This window comes from Podarcis melisellensis, assembly GCF_964234715.1.
Source record: "Podarcis melisellensis genome assembly, chromosome: 12".
Classification (NCBI taxonomy): Eukaryota; Metazoa; Chordata; class Lepidosauria; order Squamata; family Lacertidae; genus Podarcis; species Podarcis melisellensis.
Genome location: NC_138544.1, coordinates 20274933 through 20297924, shown reverse-complemented (window position 1 = coordinate 20297924; position 22992 = coordinate 20274933). Strand labels below are relative to the sequence as shown.

Genomic DNA, 22992 nt, shown 5'->3' with positions numbered 1-22992 from the left:
CCCTATGGGAAGCCCCTATGGGAAGTCTGCAAATAGAACCTCAGTACAGTAATTCTAGGGACGCGGGTTGCGCTGTGGGTAAAACCTCAGCGCCTAGTACTTGCCGATCGCATGGTCGGCGGTTTGAATCCCCGTGGCGGGGTGCGCTCCCGTCGTTTGGTCCCAGCGCCTGCCAACCTAGCAGTTCAAAAGCACCTCCAGGTGCAAGTAGATAAATAGGGACCGCTTACCAGCAGGAAGGTAAATGGTGTTCCGTGTGCTGCGCTGGCTCGCCAGATGCAGTTTGTCACGCTGGCCACGTGACCCAGAAGTGTCTGTGGACAGCGCTGGCTCCCGGCCTATAGAGTGAGATGTGCGCACAACCCTAGAGTCTGGCAAGACTGGCCCAAACGGGCAGGGGTACCTTTACCTTTACAGTAATTCTCTCACCTCCTGTGGTTTCCAGCAATTGATACTCAGAAACACACTGCCTCTAACGTGGAGGCATGAGTTTTTCTAAACCTCCATGAGTTTTTCTAAACCACCCCGCACTACGCAGGCAGGTGGGACCGATCCAAAGGGTCCGCCCCTGCCACTTAATGAATCCAAATGCTTTTTAGAGAGGGGTACGGGACATTTTATCTCATGCTGATGGCTTCCCTGGTGACCCGCTGGAATGCAGAGTTAATCAGGGCTATCAACTGTCTGGCTCCGATGCACCCTCTCTGATCAGCCCCATGGTTTTCCCCAGAGCTGAGGGCAATGAAAACTCATTCTGAATTGGGCCAAACACTGGATAGAGCTCAACGTCGAGCCTACCAAGTAGCGATAGCAACGGCAAAGAGGACCTCCTTTTCCACCTCTGTTGCATCTGCAGAAAATAGCAGCAGGAGACTCTTTCAGGTGGTTCACAATCTATCTGAACCACTGTTGTCATCAGGGCCAGGTGATAACTCCAAGATCTCTTGCAATGATCTTGTGAAGTTTTTTGCAAAGTTGTTCAGATTCGGAAAAAGGTAGACTCCACTGTGGGAGCAGGGCTGGGGCAGCGGAGTGCTGGAATCCTGTCTAGTCAAATTATGTGGGATCAATTCCAATCTGTTACCTCTGAAGGTGTGGACAGGCTGCTTGGACAAGTGAAACTGACCACCTGTCTTCTTGATCCTTGCCCATCCTGACTTATAAAAGTGAGCCGGGCAGGGCTGGGTGATTGGCTCCATGGGGTGGTGAATGCTTCCCTCTGTGAGGGAGTCTTCCCAGACCCGCTTAAAGAAGCTTCTTAAAAACTGCTTGTTAAAAAACTATTTTTGGACTCAACTATCATGACCAACTATCGCCCAGTCTGAAATCTTCCATTCTTGGGCAACTTTAGCAGTTGGTTGCTGAGCATCTCTAGACACACCTGGAGGATGTGGACCATTTGGATTCCTTCCAATCAGGATTCAGGCCTCATCATGGGACTGAAACTGCCTTGGTTGTACTAGTTGATGATCTCCGACAGGCTAGTGACAGAGGTGAAAGCTGTTTCCTGGTCCTGCTGGATCTCACAGTGGCCTTTGATGCCATCAACCATGGCATCCTTCTGGACCATCTAGAGGAGTTGGGAGCTGGGGACACCGTTATACAATGGTTCTCCATCCTCCTGGGCTGTGTTCAGAAAGTGGCGTTGGGGGATGAGTGTTCAGACCTCTGGGCTTTCACTTGTGGGGTGCCTCAAGGCTCTGTCCTCTCCCCCATGCTTTTGAATATCTATATGAAGCCGCTGGGAGAGATCATCAGGGGGTTTGGGCTAGGTGTCCACCAGTATGCAGGTGATACCCAGTTCAACTCTCCTTTAAATCTGAACCAGTGAAGGCAGTGAATGTCCTGTGTGAGTTTCTGGAGGATGGATGGTGGCTAACAGATTGCGGTTGAATCCCAACAAAAGTACTTTTCTTGGGAGCTGGGGGGTGGACTGGTGTGGAGGACTCCCTGGTCCTGAATGGAGTAACTGTGCCCCTGAAAGACCAGGTGCAGAGTCTAGGAGTCATTTTGGACTCACAGCTATCCCTGAAGGCACAGGTCAGTTATGTGTCCAGGGCAGCTGTTTACCAGCTCCATCTGGTACGCCGACTGAGACCCTACCTGCCCTAACATCATCATCATCATCATCATCATTATTATTATTATTATTATTATTACTCATGCATGTTGATGGCCATCAGTTCCTTTGTGGAAGCAAATTCCAGACTTTATGTGCTATGCAAAGAATTACTTACTATTTTCTGTTCCATATCCTTTTCTGTAAACTAAAAAATCCTAAATCCTGCAACATTTCTTCATAGGGGAGTTGATCCTTTTGGTAATCTGTTTCTGAACCTTTTCCAGCTCTACAATATCCTTTTTCACATGAGGTGACCACACCTGTACAGTATTCAAAATGCAGTTGCATAATTTGTATGAGGGCATTATGATATCAGCAGTTTTGTTTCCAGTTCCTTTTCTAATGATCCAAGCATGCAATTCTGCTTTCTCACAGCTGCTGCACTGGGTCAGCATCCTCAATGAATTCCCCGCTACAACCCCAAGGTCTCATTACTGGCCAGTCACTGCCAGTTCAGATCCCATGAGCATATATATGAAATTGCAATTCATTTACCCTGGCATACTCCACTTTATACTTCTTTATGTTGAGTTGCATTTTCCTGCCAAAAGGATGGATCCTTTTGAAGCTCTTCACAATGTATTTGTGTTTTAACCACCTTGAACAATTTAGTATCATCAAGCAATTCTGGCTAACTCACTGCTCACTCATAATCCTAAATCACTTATTAAGAAGTTTAAAAGCACAGATTTTTGGAGGGGTCTCTTTCATATCCCAACATTGAAGGAGTTATCCATTTATTCCTACTCTCTGTTTCCTTTTTCTTAACAAGATTGTTGTTAAGTCGTTTAGTCGTGTCCGACTCTTCGTAACCCCATGGACCAGAACAAGTTACTGATCCACAATTTATTGATCCTTTTGCACAGGTATATGGCCAGCATGGCCAATGGCCATGGATAATGGGAGTTTTAGTCCAATAATTATAATGTATTCACCTGGAGAACCACAGGGTTCACTAATCATGTTTTAGCAGAAATCCTGTCTCCCTGCTGTCATCCTGGTTCTGGTTATTGTAATCTCTGGTGAATAATGAACATAGCCACAATAATGGTTATTTCATATGCAGACCAAAATGGACTGGAGAACATCATTAAAAACAAGCAAAGAAAGATTGGTGGCCAACCATGTACATGGAGTTGACCTGAAATCGGCATATTTTGCCTTGACATATGCTTTCCTTTTTTATTTGGATATCAACAGTGAATATATTATATTTAAATTTACCTGATAGGTGGATTAATTCCATGATAATCCCTATGGAAGAAACTGCCAACTGACTGACTTGAAAAGGTGGTAATTTTTTCTACAAATTACAGCTCTGGTTAAAATAAACATCTGTAGCATTGTCATTTCTAGGGGAAATACATATCAGTTAAGGGAAATTGTAAAATGCAGTTCTGTGGAGACTTTTGCAATCAGTTACATAGCTTGCTAATCTTAATGATTACATTTCCACACATATTTATTGAGTGATGTCTTGGATAAGTAACTTTCCAGCAGGGGTTTCCTTCAAGAAGCTACTAGCTTAAAATGCATTGGTTTGCGAATCATACTAAGTCAAGCCATAGCTTTGAAAAAAAAATTCTTGGTTTACAGCTCATGGAGAGAACTGGAGAGAGCTAAATCTCAAGTCTGGGGTTAGATGATAAAGCCAGCCAACTCATGGTTTAACTCAGCACAGCGCAGGAGCAAAACAACCAGAGTGGAATGGAGTGGCTGTAATTTCTTCCCTGGGAGCTTACATGGTCACATTAATACATGCTTTGGTTTCACATGATGTAGAAACCAGCCCATTGATGAAACCGAAAATATTTAACCTGGGTAGCTACATTTAAGATAAAATTGATTTTATTTTCAATGGTTTACAAATATTTATTCTATTAACCCATCCCACCTGCAGTCTGGACCTGTATACACCACATAAGGTATTTATATTGGCCATGGACCCAATCTTTTCTTGGTGCAGAATGTTTGTTTCCTTGCTCAGGATGTGTTAGTGGGTTATTATTAGTATGTGCACCCCCTGTTTTGGCCTATTTCTCAGTCTTTTTGAGGGAATGAGGGCCACGCTTCAGTTAAATATACACTTTATCAGTCAATGAGATTGCCAAAAAACCTGAGAATTTGCCTCATAGTGTATGGATATTTAGGAATGTAGGGAAGAAACAGAAACAGAACGTAGCATTGACTGCAATTCTGAAACTGTAGGTGACCTTCCATTTGCTAGTAATGAGCATTGTGCTTTTTTCAATATTTACCGATACTGCAAAGAGCAAAGGTGTAGCTCTTTCAGCAGAAGCTTCTCTGCTAAGTAGAGTTGACTTGAATGCTTGACTGCAATTGGCATTGGGTGTTTTGTCCCTGCCCCCTTTTGTTACCGTGTCCCAGAAGAACTACCCCATTACCCCATGTCTTGGTACCATTATGCCCGATTTACTATTGTAAACACCTCTATTCATTAGTACCTCTTTTTATTTGTTCTCAGATAGTGTTGGAATTGGGGGGGGGGGAGGATGGTTGGAGGCAGACAGATGAGAGGGAAACTACAATCTTCTTTCTCAAAACTAGCCTATCAGCTTCTTTGGCAGCATTCTGAATCCTGTATTTGTTTATGTGTATTTTGCTATTAAAATAGCCACATGGTATTTTTTAGCAGGGTTACCCTGCAAGATGGCAGTATACTGCAACCTTTATTAATGTGTGGAACTGGCACACCACAGTTTGTTGCTATTTCAACATCCCCAGTGAATACGATATAATATATAATAGATTATATCATCTATTTTATGAGACGTGTAGCTGTAGATAGCATTTTCTGACAAGTCATTGCTGATACAAAATCTTGCCTGATCATGCTATATATAGACTCTCCATTCTGTGTTGCAGCTTGTAAGGAGCAATCTAAATATTAGAAGGATACATCTAAACTCTTTAATCAGTGCTTACATGAACCGACTTATCTTTATGGTTCAGCCATTTCCAGCTGGATCTACAGCAGGGAGCTTTGTCTTGCTACTGAAATTGATTAATTTAACTGAGGTTGACAGCAACAGCACACATAAGAGCTGGGACAGTTCAGTCTTAGAAGGATTAGCTTGCCCTTTCTCAAAATTGGTGTCCATCTGAATCAGTCTATTGAAAGATAATATCATTTCAAATGCTGAGATGATTCTTTGCTTTCACTGAGGTCTGTGGTTTATTCGCCAGCACAATCAGCATTGAATGGCTGTATAAATCACATGAAATATAAAATGCTGGAGCTTCAGCATATTCGGCAGATGTCCACACAGAGAAGAGAGCAATTAAATTCTCCTGTGTTAAAGCAGATAGAATTATTCTCCTGCAGAGGACTTGCACATATGGGAATTTTCTCTGGAGAAGCCTGGTGTCTTGTCACTCCCTTGGGGATTGTGAGTGTATAAATGGCTTAATAATTGTGAAAAAGCATTAAAGAAGAAAATGAAGCATTATTAATTGCAAAAGAAAAAGTGTGGTGCTAATCATTGCTATCTGCTTTTTGAATGGAGCTTATTTATTTTGAATTCTTCTGTAGTAACGTAAAAATATGCAGAAAGCTTCAGTGCAATCTTAAGCATGTTTACCCATTGAATTCTGTGGTGCAGATAAATACTCATAGGACTGGACTGTTTGAAACATGTGCAAATGTACTAGTATTGATTTGTATTGCTAAATTATTAAATGCATTTAATGAATTCAGTGATTAATTATTGAAACACTGAAAATCTTTTACACAAGAACAGAGGAAGAGGTCTTAAACAGAGGTAGGTCCCTGTAGCTCAGTATTGTTTACAGTGACTGGCAGCAGGTCTCTTTTCAGACAAGTGTCCCAGAATCAATCATTCCGGAAAACCCTGCTTCTTGTGAGCATATGGGGGTCTCCAAATACAAAGGAACTCCTTGGCTGATGTTGAAATTATGGCGACATTAATAATAGTGTAGCTTTTCCCTAAGATACCCTGGGCCCACCTCAGTTAGGGTTTTACCTTTCAAAGATGGGACATTGAATTGGGATAGTGAGCTACTGATGGAGTTGTTTCTACAATAGTCGTCGTCTTCTTCTTCTTCTTCTTCTTCTTCTTCTTCTTCTTCTTCTTCTTCTTCTTCTTCCTTATTTGGCGATCACTCGTAGCCAAGTAAGATTGTCTTCCATAAGCACAGCTTTTACAATGAGTCCATAAGTGACTGTGGAGGCCAATTCTGGAGCCAAACATCCCTCCACAGTGGGGACATTGGTTCCCGGGTGGGAGTTGATCACGGTGTGGATTTGCCAAGTGTGCCTTCCTCTTAGCATATTTGTTCCTTGTGTTCTGAGTTCGAGTGTCTTCAAAGCCCATGACACCTTTGGTAAAGGCTGTTCTCCAACTGGAGCGCTCACAGGCCAGTGTTTCCCAGTTGTCTGTGTCTATACTACATTTTTTTAGATTTGCCTTGAGACAGTCTTTAAACCTCTTTTGTTGACCACCAGCATTACACTTTCCATTTTTAAGTTTGGAATAGAGTAGTTGCTTGGGAAGACAGTGGGAGCCCAATATTTTCAGTACCAGGGCTGAGTCTTCAAATATGGGAAGAAAAGAAAGTATCTTTCAGAGTTTTTCTCTCACCACTCAACCACTGAAACCTCCTCCATCCACTTAGAATTTGAGAGGGGGTTGCTCTTCAGTTCATGGTTGCCAGTATAAAGTGGGAATCCATAATCTTTTCACTACAAACACACACACACTTCCAGGTTTCCTCTTCTCAATCCTGGCCTCTTTACCAGTTTACCAGGCATCAGCACTTTTTTTAAAAAAAAACTCCATCTTAATATACTTTACCAGAGCATTAAAGAATTAAATGCAGTGTGGAACTAAGCATTTCCTTCATCCAAAGTTGTCTTACCAACCATCTCTCCAGTCCTAAGATCTTTGGCTGCAGCTGCAACTGGTTTTCCACAATATCTGTGTAAGGCGCTGAGGGTTTGGAACATGGGACTCTGCCACCAGGGCAGCTGTCGTGCAGATGGAATAATTGGGCTGAAGTCTTCTGCAATTTAGCCACACTCATATAATGCCCAGAGATACTTCTGCTGCTCTGAAGCCCCTCTGGAATGGGTGACCCAAGGAAACAACTGTTGTCCCATACTTGGTTTTTCAGGCTGAGCAGTCTTGAGTAGTCTGGTCCAACCAGGCCTGCTTTACTTGCTTTACCTGAATTTGACCCAGCTGTCCTTGACTATGCCCCTGCCTTACTCCAACCTCAACCTTACCTGTTTGGAAGTATGCCTGCCCCTGGGCCCTTGAATGCTGATTTGCAAGGTCAGGCTGGAGCAAGCAAATCAATGCCAGAGGAAGTGTGTAGCCCAAGGCAGTAGCAACAGATCTTGTGCTACAGTTCTGCCTATTTGGACCATGCCTTTGTTTCAGCATCTGCCAATTAATAGCAGCTCCCTGCTGAGCCTGACAATAAGTGAGCTGTGAGAAGCAGACAGAACTGGCAAATAGTAGAAGCATTTAATTGCATTTAACATTGAGGCTTTGAGGAGGAAAGTTGAGAAGCAAGAAAAACAGCAAGCATATTTAAAGACGTGTTTTATGCCAGTTACTTTGCTTCTTTCAGTGATAACATGGATTGAAAAAAGACAGAAATAGAACACAACTAGGGAACCTATGGGCAAATCCCATCAAGACCAAGCCAGTGCTCAAGGACTCTGGGAGTTGTAGTCTAAAGGGCCACAGGGTCCCAATCCCTGAATCAGAATGTTTTATTTGGTATCTTTGGATCAGTGTTCGAAATTTGCCAGGTGCGTTTTGCTGTTGGCGCGGGTCCAGGTATGACTATGTGGAGATTTCTGGGCACCAGGTTGGCAACCACAGTTTAAAAACCTCTGCCTTAGTCCATAGTTAATACCATTTCCATTTCCACTGTGTGTGTTTCTCTTTCTTGCATACAAATGAATTGTCTCAAGAGCAAGCTACAGTCAGGCAATGTAGTTGAGATCATAGAAATGTAGCATTGAAAGGGACACTGAGATCATCTAACTCCCTGGTGTTCTCATTTGTGTGACTTCATTTTAAGTTTCTCTCTACAATACCAATAGGTAGTTTTCCCAGTAATTATATCATGGAAAATCTACTAGCTTGACCATCTGGTGTTGAAGGACTATGCATTTCACTTCTTACATTTTATATATGAATTGGGGGGAGGGGGCCATAGTTCAATGGTAGAGCATCACCTTTGCATGAAAAAGGTCCCAGGTTCAGTTCCCAGTATCTCCAGGTAGTGCTGGAAAATATTCCCTGCCTGGTAATCTGGACTATAAGGCAGCTTCCTGTGTTCCATTATTTCTTGTTTACAGGGTCTTTCTTCTTAGAAAGTGCGCTATGGCTGTGGCACATCCATTTTTTTTAGGTTGATAAAAGAGTACAGTTAGCCACCTTTTTGGTTCAGTAACAATTAAACTTTCCCAGTCAAGTTGTGATTGGTATTTCCATGGATGGCAGAAGCCCCTTTCATTATTAATTCTCTAGTTTATTTCTTATAGCAGTCTCAGCTGTGCTTTATTACTCAAAGGTTAATGCAAACTGAGAACTGGGTAAATTAAATTCCATTTGGCAGCTAGTTTCCTGATATAGACATTGTCAGATGCGAATGAATGGCAATGCTGTGTCTGTTTCAATTGTTTAAACAGACCAGTTTTCCCTTTAAAATAAAAAAAACTATGTTTTCTAATCCTTAAAAGATTTCATAATACAATAAGATCAGCATCCCACTTTATAAGGAAAGTATGCCATTTAGAAATCTGTGAAACGTTATCAGCTATTACAGAAAATTAATGCAGATACCATGACTAATGAACTGATACACTGCTTTAAACAGTAGTCATCATTCAGTTATATGCAAGAAATCATCCACTTGGATATTTTATTGAAGAGAGCCTAAGGAATAACAGTTAAGAGGGTTTTATTAACTTTCAGCACACAAAATGAATAGTTGAGCATTGAACACGACATGATGCCATGTGATAATTGCATGCCTTGGTTATATTGCAAGGCATGGAACATAGCCAAAAGCCTTCATCTGTTCTGGATATAGTTATTTTTTACACTCTGCTTATTGAGTACATTATTGCAGTAGTATTATTACAGTTGTAGCTGGTACTATTTCATAAGAAATGCCCTGAAAATATATTGCCATATTGTGGCTAAATCGAATCTTATTTCTTTCTGCTGAATAATAGTGAGCAGCAGTTCGCAACAGAACCACCATCAGTCTTGACTGACAATAATATCTGATATTATTCATTTATTGTGGTGGACAACAAAGCTAGAGGCATATTGTAAATCTTTCAAATAGAAGAAGGTTTTACTTAGGAACAAAGTGAAATAATGATTTAGACATAAATATTTTATTCATCAATCTTGAATTATAGTAATTAAAAGAGGGGGGACAATTTTCCGTTAATGTTAGTATAGTATACATTGCAGCAGAAGATCCTGCTACTAATTACATACTAAATAAAAATATGGTATCAAGGTAGATTACACTTACTGATTACTGATTCCTGTTTGTTTTTTTAAAAGCATATTCCCCTCTACTTCCAGAAAAAGAATGCAGTTTTACAATGTTCATTAGTAAAAATCTTGTAAAGAGAGTAAAGAGTGGTGGTAGCTGTACAAGCGGGGGCCACAAAAATCAATAGCAAAATTACTGATAATTTTAGTAATTAGGACTACAGGTTGTTTAGAAGAGGAATTAAAATCAGCACATTCTGTTAGGAGGTTATTAGGGCTTGTTTTTTGTTTACTTAAAATAATAACCATCAACTTTGTTCTGTGGTTTTTTTATGCAGTATTTTTTGCAGTATTTTTGGGGCGCTTTGTAACCAGGTTCTCTGGGAGACTTTCAGCAGTTACTGCATTAAGACTGAAGCGGGGGGACGGGGGACACTAGATAATGAGGCTGCCTTTTGCCTGTCCTTCATCAGGAGCTCAGTTATGGGGCCAAATTATAGCCCAACACCGCAGTGACAGTACTGTCCCAAGATTGTTCAAAAAGTTATGTGATTGAAACCTTGGGTTTCCTGACCACATAAGCAGTGGTTCTGATTAGTCAGAACTGGAAAATAACCTTTTGAATATGTAAGCCACAATTGTTCTCCTGGGAAAACCATACCCAGTTGCCTGGAAAATGTTTAGTCATTCCCCAAAACTTTTGTTGGCATGTTCAGTTGGGGGGGTGGATAAATACCCTAAAATCCTTTGCAACCCCTTTCGAAGCAGCAGCTACCACTTCCATATTGAGAGCTGCCTTCTACTTCCTTGCTAAGAGCACTTCCGCAGCCCTTAAGAACGTCTGCGTCCATCAGGTTCTGCAGGCTGACGCCTGCCAAAGAGATAAAATCTCTTGCAATCATTCTTGAGAGCAGCCAAAGCTACAGGAAGCACTTATTGAGAGCAGTGGGAGATCATATTTCTTCGGCAGGCATCAGCGATGGTTATGGGGTGGAGCAGAGCAAGCCAGCGATTTTTAAGAAGCGGGTGGCAACTTCAAAAAAGAGAGTAAGCATCCCCTATGCTGAAGCCAGCATAAATTATTGGAGGGAGAGTTGGGTGCACAAATTCTTCATAATTCATTAAAGGACCCCTGATAGTCAAGTCCAGTCGCGAACGACTCTGGGGTTGCGGTGCTCATCTTGCTTTACTGGCTGAGGGAGATGGCGTTTGTCCGCAGACAGTTTTCCAGGTCATGTGGCCAGCATGACTAAGCCGCTTCTGACAAAACCAGAGCAGCGCACAGAAACACCGTTTACCTTCCCGCCGGAGTGGTACCTATTTATCTACTTGCAGGAGCAGGGACCGAACAACGGGAGCTCACCCCATCGCTGGGGTTCGAACCGCCGACCTTTTGATCGGCAAGCCCTAGGCTCAGTGGTTTAGACCACAGCACCACCCGCGTCCCACATAGTTCATTAGTAAGTAGTAAATGGAAAGGATCCTCTGGCTTGCAATGGAGGAAGTGTGTGGAGACGCTCTTTCTTAATGAATTAATGAACTGATAACCTAATGAATTTAAGGATACACTGCTAATAATAATGAATGATAACTTCAGACGTGCATACCTTTGCACTTTGGCCACACTTGCTTCATCATGTGACCTCCATAGGGTTAGCTGTGGGTCAATGTGGCCCTTAGGCTGAAAAGAGTTAGCATTCCTGGTTTAAACCATTGATCTTCAACTGGATACTTGGGTCTTGCCCAGATTTGACATGTGTTGCACCAATGACACCCTCACTGTTTTCTTCCTCTGTGGTTGTGTGGGATATCATTAAATTTATGTCCCTCCCTCCCAAAGGGGAGAGAGGGAATATTTTTCTATGGGTATTTTCACCCTGCATGAAAAGCACACTTTACAAAATTTCTCTTCAGTTTTAAATATTAAAAATATAGGACACCCGCTTCCTTTGTATCTAGGGTTTTAAAAAAATGAATACAGTCGGACCTCATTTTGCAGCCAGGATCCATTCCGGAGCCCCGTCCTCTAGCCAAAAAGGACACTGGGCAAAGAACCGTGTCTGTGCATGCGCGTGGAGTGTTTTGCAAAGCACAATCTAGCGCTTCTGCGCATGCATGAGCAGCAAACTCAGAAGTAACCCGTTCCGGTACTACCAGGTTTGCTGCAGACATTCACTGGAATGGACGCTAGACAAGGCGGATGTTCGTGGAGGTATTACTGTACATTGCAGTTTGGGATTGAGTGCAGGTTCTTGGTCTGAAAAGCTTGGAAGTAGACCAGGGTTTCCCATACTTGGGTCTCCAGCTGTTTTTGGACTACAATTCCCATCATCCCTAACCACTGGTCCTGCTAGTTAGGGATGATGGAAGTTGTAGTCCAAAAACAACTGGAGGCCCAAGTTTGCATGAATCCTAAAGTAGACAGATGTAAGTTTTTCATAAGAACACTGTCCTTGCAAATGTCACCATATATTTTATAGGAATTATTATAGTTAAATATAGTTACAGCTATAATTGTTTATTGTGAATAGTATCAGAAGTGAAAGCATCCATCAGAAACACAGTGTAATTTAATTTGTGATACTCCAGGTTCCCATCAGTCTCCAACTCCCATCAGCCACAACCAGCATGGGTCGTTGGTTTAAATGAGTAGAAAGGGACCCTGAGGGTCATCTAGTCCAACCCCCTGCAATGCCGGTATCTCAACATGGGGTCCCCCATCCAATCTGAAACCATACCTGCTAGCATTGCAAATGTGCCAGCAGTTTTCTTGCTGCACCTCCTGTATTTTGAATGTTTTTCATTATTACAGATAAAATCTCATTATTGCTTATTCTAAAATAAAAATAAAGATGGTGGTTATTTTAAAAAAAAAAAGCAATGTGTTACGATTCATAGGGCTGTGGTTTTCATATTTCGGCTGTATGTAATGAGTATAATGTGCATAGTTGTGGGGTGGGATTAGCAACAAGTTAGGCTGTTTCTCAACTGTTTACCCTCAGAGTGTAAACTTGGGGAAGGGAGAGTCTTGATACCTAGACTGAAATTACCACATAATTGTGTGTGTGAAAGAGAGAATTTGCTGTTTTCTAAACTTACTTCTGTGTTTCCTTTACCTTTTATTACAAGAACATGAGTTTTAGATGTAAGTTGTGATAATCAGAATTCTTCAAAGAGTTTGTAAGGTGTGTATGGATTTGGTTTATGCACTTGTGTTTATTACAGACAACATCTTTCATAATTTAACTGGCCTGAGCATCCTTTCTTGAGCTTAGTTTCCACTTCTCAGTGCATTATGTAATAATTGTGGGCTGCAGTAGCCTTCTGTTGCTAGAATGATCTAGATATCTGTTTTAAAATGTTGCTTGTCATGATGCCTGCCACCTGTGCTTATGTACATTAGGAACATCTTAGTTGATAATATGTATGTGAGAGAGACAGAGAAAAATCATTTTTGTTTGTGTTTGTTTTTACTTTGAATACATAGTGTCGTAATTAAGGAATAAAGAAGTCATCTGTTACTGGAATGGCTTAGGTGTCCAGAAACAATGTTGTTTGTCATGGTGCCAAAGTTTTATGGTAGCATATCCTCCAAAATAATGTTATTACAATGCCACCTAGTGATAAGGTGAATGACAAGGTACATTAATAGAGAATGTCTTAACTGGTCTTTTTATTTTTTTTTAAAAAGGAAACAGAAATTGATAACGTGAATGACAATATAAAGTAATACAGAATGTCTAACAACTGTTTCTGGGGGTGGGGAAACCTACTTTAGGGTAAGGAAATGACCTCATATACACAGTAAACAGGTCCAAAAATGTGATTTATTTTCACTTCTAATCCACTTTGAAAACAATACTTATGAAAAATATAACTGATGTGCTGCACAAGTGTTATTTTTCAGTTATTAAATATGTTTTACTTTATTTTACAGTGCTGGACCTAAGGGAGACAACATTTATGAATGGAGATCAACTATACTTGGGCCTCCAGGTTCTGTGTATGAGGGAGGAGTTTTTTTCCTTGATATTACCTTCTCACCAGACTATCCCTTTAAACCACCCAAGGTAAGGGATGAGTAAAATTAATAATTTATACTGAAAAGTAAGTAGTTTCAGAACCAGTCTTGATACACGTGTAGAATTGTATTATGTACAAAAGGAAATGAACAAAATACTTATAAAGGTGCATGGCTGCTTTTAAAATTATAAGAAGAAATAATGACCATTATGATCTGAAATCTGTCAGGTGATGTCAAAGACCCAGAATCCAATCTCATTAGACAGAATTGACAAATATTTCAAGAACAAACCTTGGTTATTGCTCATGGTTTGCCTTTCTTTCCTTCATTATAACTATTTTTTAAATATTAAGGCTGCAGTCCTATGCATCCCTAGGAGCAAGAACCAATGAACACAGTGGAATTACTTACAAATAGACATATATAAGATTTCATTGTTCTGTGTATATATTTTAAGGAAGTTCTCCAAGAAATAAAGTCAAAAACTGTGGGTTTGTGCAAGTGATCAAAGATGGGAAATGTTTTAAAATTTGGTTAGATTCTAGGATTTTTCCAAAATTGCGGTGGAGGGAAATAAAACAATGGCTTTCAAAAGTATTTGCGATGTTAGGGTTGTTATGTATTAGACTTTACTTCTTTGTTGTTTTAAAAGCCTACTATGTCAAATCCCATTGGAAGACCTCATGGTGTTTCATGCAACTAGAGTTCACCAAGTCTGAGTTGACAATGTCATCTCTTGATTCTATAGAGGGACTGTCTGGAGCTGAGGATTTGTGGAAAAGTGTAAATCTGTCCTATACCATGTCATGCAAGAACCTAAAGGTCACTCAGCATACAAAACTATGCCTCTGAGGATAGTTAAAACTATCTCTCCCTCCCCCCCCAACCTGTTTTAATTTAATCAACATTCAATTTTGCACTATTCATATTGCATTGTATTATTTATATTAAATTATGTAAATATTTATTCAGACAGAATAAAAGCAATTTCCTGCATATGTTAAGACATAATAAACATCAAATACTAAAAAATAATTTTGAAAAATGCGCATTATAGAGCACCACAATTAACAGGTAAGTAGGGCATTCCCTAAAACAACATTCACTATAAAAATACAATAAACATTTCACATTTCAGGACAACATAATTAACAACTCATCAAAATATCTTCTGAAACATCACAATTGAAACATCACAAATAAAAGCCATGTATAAAAAAATAAAATAAAGATGCCACATTTTGAAACAACGTAATTAGCAACCAATTGAATGAAAAATAAAACCACTCTTTCCAACCCACCATATGTGCAATCCATCATAAAGTTAAGCAAGGCAATCCAATTAAATTCCCAGCCCCCTATACAACCATAAACGCAACTTAATGTAACTACATCTAAAAATGCATTCCACTCAGTTCCTCTCAAGCATACTCTTACATAAGATACTCAGACATCACTCTTCTAACACCACCTCCAATCCGCTCTGCAACTACCCCCATAATTCAGTCTCATATCCTCAACCAATGACCCACTCACATGCCTACACCACGAGACCCAGACAAATATATACTGACATAGAAAGCAAGCAACAGTACACAAATAAAAAACATATTATATGGGATTAAAATATTTATATTATATTTCCTTCTTTATAAAATGTTTATAGTCAGCCAGCTCCCATGAAACATCATGGTGGTGTACAATAATGTATGCAACTGGCACGACGGATGTTAACCAGAAGGCTGGTGGTTTGAGTCCACCCAGGGGTAGCTGTGGCCAGGATTCCTGCATTGCAGGGGGTTGGACTAGATGACCCTTGGGGTCCCTACATTTCTATGATTCTATGGAAGCACCATAAAAACAATACAAAATAATCATTAAGATGACTGGCTAATCAATAAAGTTTAAATAGCTGCACAGGCCTGTTAGCATCAAAAGGTCTTCAGGAGACACCTGAAAGTCAGCATATATCTCTTCTGAAAGAGAATTCCAATGCTTGGGTCCAGTGATACAAAATGGCCCAACTTGTTCAAGCCAATCAGGTCTCTGTGATACCACGTGGGACCAGCCACAATGCAGAGAGCCATGCTCTCTTCCATTCCACCCACCTGTTTTTATGCTTTTTCCTGTCAACAGTCAGTCAGCAGTCCATGCTAAGCACACTCAGGACACATTGGGCTGCTTTGACTCCTCCCCCCAACACACACACACAAACGTGGTTCTTCTAAAAATTGCTTCTACTTCTACAAACATTAGGGTCCCCCTAATCCTGCTGATTGGACGCAGGTGGTGCTGTGGGTTAAACCACAGAGCCTAGGACTTGCCGATCAGAAGGTTGGCGGTTCAAATCCCCGCGGCGGGGTGAGCTCCCATTGCTCGGTCCCTGCTCCTGCCAACCTAGCAGTTCGAAAGCACGTCAAAGTGCAAGTAGATAAATAGGTACCACTCCGGTGGGAAGGTAAATGGCGTTTCCGTGCATTGCTCTGGTTCGTCAGAAGCAGTTTAGTCATGTTGACCACATGACCCGGAAGGTGTACGCCGGCTCCCTCAGCCAATAAAGCAAGATGAGAGCCGCAACCCCAGAGTCGGTCACAACTGGACCTAATAGTCAGGGGTCCCTTTACCTTTTAAGCCTGCTGATATCTTCCTCTTTTATGAGAATGGTGCTGTTTTGACTATGTAAGGGCCAGAACTTGGACAAATTAGAATGCTTTTTGTTTATATGATGGAATGGAGTGGAAATCTTTATTAGCTTGGATAATTGTTGGTTTGTTTAGTCCCTGCCTTTCACCCTAAGATCCCAGGCTGGGTTACAACATTAAAACACAAAATAAATAAAAACAGTTTGAAGCAAGTTGTATTTATTACGAATAGCAGTATATATTTTATTTATTATAAATAGTAGGATATATTTGATATCTACTCAATTGTTCTTGGTTTTCCCCAGGTCACATTCCGGACAAGAATTTATCATTGTAATATTAACAGTCAAGGAGTGATTTGCTTGGATATTTTAAAAGACAACTGGAGTCCAGCATTAACCATATCTAAAGTCCTTCTTTCAATCTGCTCACTTCTTACAGACTGCAACCCTGGTAAGACTTCTGCGCTGTATTGTATATAGCTGGATGGTGATATAACAGATTTACATCTTCAGTTATCCATGAAAAGCTACTACAGTGATTTAGATTAGCAAATGGTTAACCAAAAGTACCTGTGTTGCAGGTAATGAGTGCATTCATAGAGTTGAGCCTTTTGCCTAGCCCTGCTACTGTGTTTTTAACAAAAATCTGGCATGCAGAAATTGAGCATGCTGGGGAAAACTTTTCCTGCTTAATTGTTACATTTCAGGCTTCTGTTAAAGTGCAGGGCGACAGGGCGTGGCATCTCTATTCATTCAGTGTCAGCTGTCAAAAATATTAATAGATGGAGTAGTTTGTCTGTTTTGCTAGCAATACTAAAATCTATTTAAGTCAGTAACATATTTTTATTTGCAATAATAAGTACTTCATACGTTTCGATGGTAAAGATAGCAGCTATTGATTTTTCTATCTAGTGTTGGGGGGAAATCACCAACAAATCAATTGAATTGCTTTTTGCACTGAAAAGATTTTCTGCTGATTCAGCCACCCTGGAGTTTTTCTCTTAATTTAATACCATGGCTCAAACATGGTTTGGCACTAGGGAACAAGCTCAGGCGTCGCACACTCTCCTTAATTTCTTCCTCTCTTTGTGTATTCTACTTAAATAGTTAATTTCTGATTTGCAGCAAAACATAGTTTAATGATGCATTGATGATCTGCAGCATACCAGAATCAACCCTGGTTTACATTCCTGGTTTAGCAGGGTGAGCACAAACCATAGTTTATTGTTTTGGGATACAAGGTCAAGTTGTGGTTTGCTGCAAATGAGAAAGTTACTAACTAAACAGAGCTCATGCAGGGAGGAGTGAGCATCCAAGCCAGGGGTTCCATCATAATAATAATAATAATAATAATAATAATAATAATAATAATAATAATTTTTATTTATACCCCGCCCTCCCCAGCCAAGGCCGGGCTCAGGGCGGCTAACAAGCAATAATAAAACAAGTTGAATGAATGCAGCTTAAAAACAAGATTAAAAAAACAACATTAAAATATTGAAACAGTAAAATGTTAAAAGTGCAGCCTCCATGTAATGTGAACTAACCCAGTTTCTCAATACTTAATTTACGTTTAAACTACTCATAGGAAGTGATGGACTTAATATTCTACAGCTGGTGTGAGCTGGGTTTATCCGACTACTTAATGCCAAATTCATACGAAATGCTTTCTTCGATTTTTTCCTTTCTTGCCTGGATCATTTCTTTGTTTATAACAATTGTGCATTTGTGAGATGGTGTTTCCTCATTAAAACCAAAACAGATTCATACAGGGACTTTTAAGGGAGAACTCACGATGGCATGATGGAATTTTATTTTTTAAAAAATAAATTCTGGCAGTGCTGTTTTCTGGCTTTAGGCCCATTTCTTTTAGACCCAGTATAGGTCTGGTGCGATTTTAACAAATTGTCAGATTAGTCATGCTTTGTAATCTGATTTTGAACATGGAGAAGCAAATTGACTACCTTTTTTCTTTCAGTGGGGGAATTGCTTTGAGAATACCCCAGGCACATCTCAGAGAAACACACACACACACAGAGTGTTCTCTGTTCTCTGTCAGCTGGAAGCAATTTTCAGTGCCCTCTGTCTTCCCTTCATCTTAGCCTGCCCCAGCCCACTTTAAAGGCAGAAACCTGGCGGGGGCCCTGCAATGATAAACAACCTTGTGCTCTTTGTTCACTACTCATCTAATAGGCAGAAGCACATCAGGTCAAATGGAAAGGCAGCAGCGAGTGCTTCCACAAAAATATAAATACAAAACATGCAGGTTTTCCCTCGTGAAGGGGAGGGGGACGACATGTATCAGTTACCCAGTAGGCTTGGATTTATGCAAATCTTCATTAGAACAACAAATAGTAATAAGAATGGCAGCTAATTAACCTCCAGCCATACGCAGTGATTAAACTGAGTTTGACGCACAGCTGCAGCTTCATTGGCAAGCACCGCTGTTCTTCTCAAGCAAGCCGTGCCGAGGAAATGAAAAAGAGGTATTTGCTCCTGAAACTTCTGACGTTCTTGCGGTAATGTGCAAAAGATGTAGAGGAGAAGATCTTCCCTCTCTGGCTTTACATCACCAGCCTTTTATTTCTGATCACTCAAGGCAGGCACGTGCTCGTCCCTTTTTAAACAAGCGTCGTGAGATTTGACTTGTAAACTGTGTCAGCACCACCAGGGAGCAAATTGTAGTTAACCGCTTTCTGATTCTTGCTAGCAACTCAGTGGATTTATTGCTGTGTGTTAGTTTATTCATTTATTTTATTAGCTTTATATACAGCCCTTCATCATAAGATATCAGGGCGGTTCACAGAATAAAATACAGGATAAAAACAAGGAAATAAGTAAAACAAATCAGCTGAACAATAATTCCCCCCACCTTCCTACCTTGGCGGAAGAAATAAATGAAGTAGTCGTGATAGAGGAATAAGAAATTATAAAATGATAGCATCTGCATTATTATTATTATTATTTATTGTTATTAATGTTGTTGTTAATTTGAAAAAAGTAACGCCATAAGAATGAGATACCTTGTCTCCGGTCCCATTTACAATTTTGCATGGGAGTGAATGGTGCATGCATGAAGCTTGCTGGTATTTCAGCCTTCAAATTCTGCATTGTCAAAAATGGCAAAAATGGTAAGGCAGCCTTGGGGTGGGGGAAACACTGGATTTGCATTAGGACAGGTAGAGTGGAAGTTTTGCTCCTAAACCCACCAAAGTGCATCTCGCCATTTGCTAGTAAAGAGGCGAGGCACCGAGGTCTCCATGAAACCATGAGTCACTCCTGCATCCAAATGAAGGCTGTCTCATTTACCTGCCCATCAGAAATGCAAGTAGGGTTGGGTCATATCAGATATATATTATTTATTGTAGACAGTGTACCATGAGTGTGCATAGCACTTTGCAAAATAACGTAGAAGATGATAGTTCCTGCTCCAGAGAGCTTTGCTGCAAACTACATGTAACATGGAGTACTGTGATTAGAACACCCTTCAGAATCAGGGGGGTCAGTTTGGTTTCTGTCTGTGGCACAGATGATAGGGCACAGTCTTCCTCAGTCAGTGTTATTCCTTTATTCTCACATTCAGATCTGGCATCATGGGTGCTGTTGCTTTTGCATTGTGGCCTGAGTGAACAATTCACTTAGAGCATGGCAATTGGTTGACTGGTTTTCTCCCTTTGCAGCTGACCCCCTGGTTGGAAGTATTGCTACTCAGTATATGACAAACAGAGCAGAGCATGACAGAATGGCCAGACAGTGGACCAAGAGATACGCTACATAGGAATCTGCTGTGGAACATGCTGGACCTGTGCAAGCACATTCACCAAGTGCATCAATAGCCCTCCCCTTCTTATTTTTATTACGTTTGGAAGCATTTTGTGACAAAGTTGATTGCCCTTTTCCCCTGTCCCCCTTTATTTTTATTCTTTTATTTTATTTTTTTCTGTTCAACTTGAAAACTGTATCTTTAAAATATAGATTGGGAATTTGGGGTTACAGTGCAAGGAATGTTGGAGCTGTAATAGTATAGAGCTTTGTCACAAAGCTTTGTATTAATGTATTTTTTTTCTTTGTTGTGTCTTTGGGGGGAAAAACAAGCAAACAAAACTCAGAACTATATATTGTTTCTACTTAAATGTAGTGTTTAGGGTTATTTTTTTGTACGGAAGTCTTTAATGGTGGGTGCATGTTACTGGGAACCGGTTTTGTATTAAAAAAAAAAGCATAAAACTTAAGAATCACTGTGCATTACTAAGACTGTGTTTTAACACCAGCCTGCTCTTTTCCCAAACACTAGGCTGCTGGGTTGAACCAGATGATACGTATTTTGATTTACTTAAAAGAAAAGTGCTTGTAAATTTCTTAGGGACCTGCCACTTTTGACTGTGGATCAGTTGATGTACACTTGTATTATTAAAGCACTCAATAAAAAAACAAAACACTGTGGTTGATAACATGCACTTCTTGTAATGCTCCTTGTGCAGTGGACCCAGGTCAGCTCCACATGTTTCTGAATTTGCATAAAACTAAAGAATCTACAGTTGCTTTTAGTTCCGAGTTGTTCTTTTTCCCCTGAGGGCCAGCTCCAGTATGCTATTTGTGGATCAATTGCCACGGGAAAAGGGAAGCACAATGATACTGTTAACACATCCAGTGTTAATGTCCTTTGTTAAAGATCATCATCTCCAGGGTGACATTGGCAGGGTTAAAATCCGAGGTGTCTCCACTGCCCTACAATAAGAAGCAATTCCAATACAGCAGCTATGTAAAAGGCAATCGCTGTTGACATACTCCCTGATTTTATCTGGGATGGCGTCTACTTGATTAGCACTTGCAAACATCTCTCGATCTGCAGTGGGATGCGTAAATTATGTTGTAATAAAATTTGTTCATACTGTTCCACTTTTCACAACAAAGCAAATCTCTTGTCATACAGTATGTGTCACAACATTATCAAGGTTTACAACACATGGCAGCTTACACTGGATCTTTTAAAAAAGGATCAATTGTTTTTTGTAGGTAGCAATATCTTAACACTATATAGGTTATATCATTCACCTTATACCAAACAAAATACGCTCACGTCGAAGAGCATACTGTAATTTGTTGTGTCGTTTTATGCTTATCAGTTATATAGAATCAGCAGCTCTCCTAAAACACAGCTCTTTAACTTGGCACTGTTTCACCTTGTCTTAGGCTCATCTAAGGTGTGTGTGTGTGTGTGTGTGTGTGTGTGTGTGTCACTTGCAAATGATCCACGTTTAACATGCGCTTTCAACTTTACACAGTTCACAGCAAGCCAGTTTAAAAGCTCATTTTGCACAAGGTTTTCCCAGTAGAAATAACTTTTGGGGGAAGACTCATTCAGTGCAGTGCTCCAGAAGGTAAGATTGCTCATAGCGGGCTGGTTCTAAAGTGGTGGTTTGAGTACAGTGGAACCTCAGAAGCCGAACGCTTGTAAACTCGGAACGTTTTGGCTCCTGAACGATCGAAAACCAGAAGTGATTGTTCCGGTTTTTGAATGATTTTCAGAAGCTGAACACCCGGCACAGCTTCCAGTTGACTGCAGGATGCTCCTGCAGCCAATCGGAAGCTGTGCCTTGGAAGTCAAACAGACTTCCGGAACGGATTCCGTTTGACTTCCAAGGTACGACTGTATAGGCATTTCTGCATATTTCCCACAATGTAAGCCCAGTGTAAGAAGCAAGTGACTTGTAATCCACATCTGAATTGCATCCTCAGCACTGAAATCATATTGCAATCCTTGTAGGTCCATGAACACACAGTGTTACCATGCTTAAATTTTTTACTGGTTCAAAAAATGCAAATCTCTCAACTTCAACCTATTTTGCAGTGGAAATGTTTGTGAGGACAGGTGTCCTGTGATCACAACTTTGAGTATAGATGATGCCATGAAGAACAGTAACAGTGGGGGGGGGGGAGTCTGAAGAAGCAAATATAAAAAGGGGCGATCACAAATGTGCAACAAGGGAGACTTGAAGGAAGATGAAAAAGGAGCACTGCCAAGCATCTGTAGGAACTGTGGAGGGACAGCTCAGCCCTTTAGTGGAAACTGGTTGCACTTCTAATTCCAGAGCACTAGAAGGAATGGGACCAAACAAAATATTGTCTGTTGTCAATGACATGCTGCCTACAAGCTGGATAAAAGGAAAGAAACCCAAGTTCAGACATAGCTGGGAAATCTTTGTCCATGCAAGCACAGGGCACAGCACTATTTATGTTCAACCCACGTTTGAACATACGTTTGGTCTTATCCATCCTTGGATGCAGGAGGTTTTTACTGCTGTGCCCTGCACACTAAACCTGCACTGAGTGTGCATTGTCTACGCCGTCTCGTCCGTTGCCCCATGGATTGTGTTTTAAACTTTAAAAGCAACACTCGTCCTTACTAAATCCTTGTTGTGCTGTTCAAAAAAACAAGTCTACTGCACTAAACACTTCCAGCAAGGGTACTTGTGGCAAGGCTATTTCTACTCAGAATTGACCTTCAAGCTAATTTTAGACATGTCAGTATGGAAGAAAATACTCAGCTAAGTGGGTGTTGTGATTTGGAAAGTATAAGCTCCAGTATTGATATTTAAATTGTATTTGTTTTTCAGATGCAAGTTTGTTGCCTCTTACAATTTCACAATGTTATGATTTTACTTAATTTAAAATAAATATACAAGACAAA

The 22992-nt window shown here is 40.5% G+C and overlaps 1 protein-coding gene across 2 annotated transcripts in view; it reads left to right on the top strand.

Annotated features, from left to right (window-relative positions):
- The window catches only part of LOC309353797 (ubiquitin-conjugating enzyme E2 E2), a 117880-nt gene extending 97124 nt beyond the window's left edge, over window positions 1–20756 (top strand). For both annotated transcript variants that reach the window (XM_081883472.1, XM_081883471.1), the window contains 3 exons: window positions 13571–13703; window positions 16605–16752; window positions 19982–20756. In XM_081883472.1, the coding sequence (XP_081739598.1) occupies window positions 13571–13703; window positions 16605–16752; window positions 19982–20079 (379 nt within the window). In that variant the 3' untranslated portion in view covers window positions 20080–20756. The remainder of the gene's footprint in view (window positions 1–13570; window positions 13704–16604; window positions 16753–19981) is intronic.
- Window positions 20757–22992: the final 2236 nt, after the last annotated feature.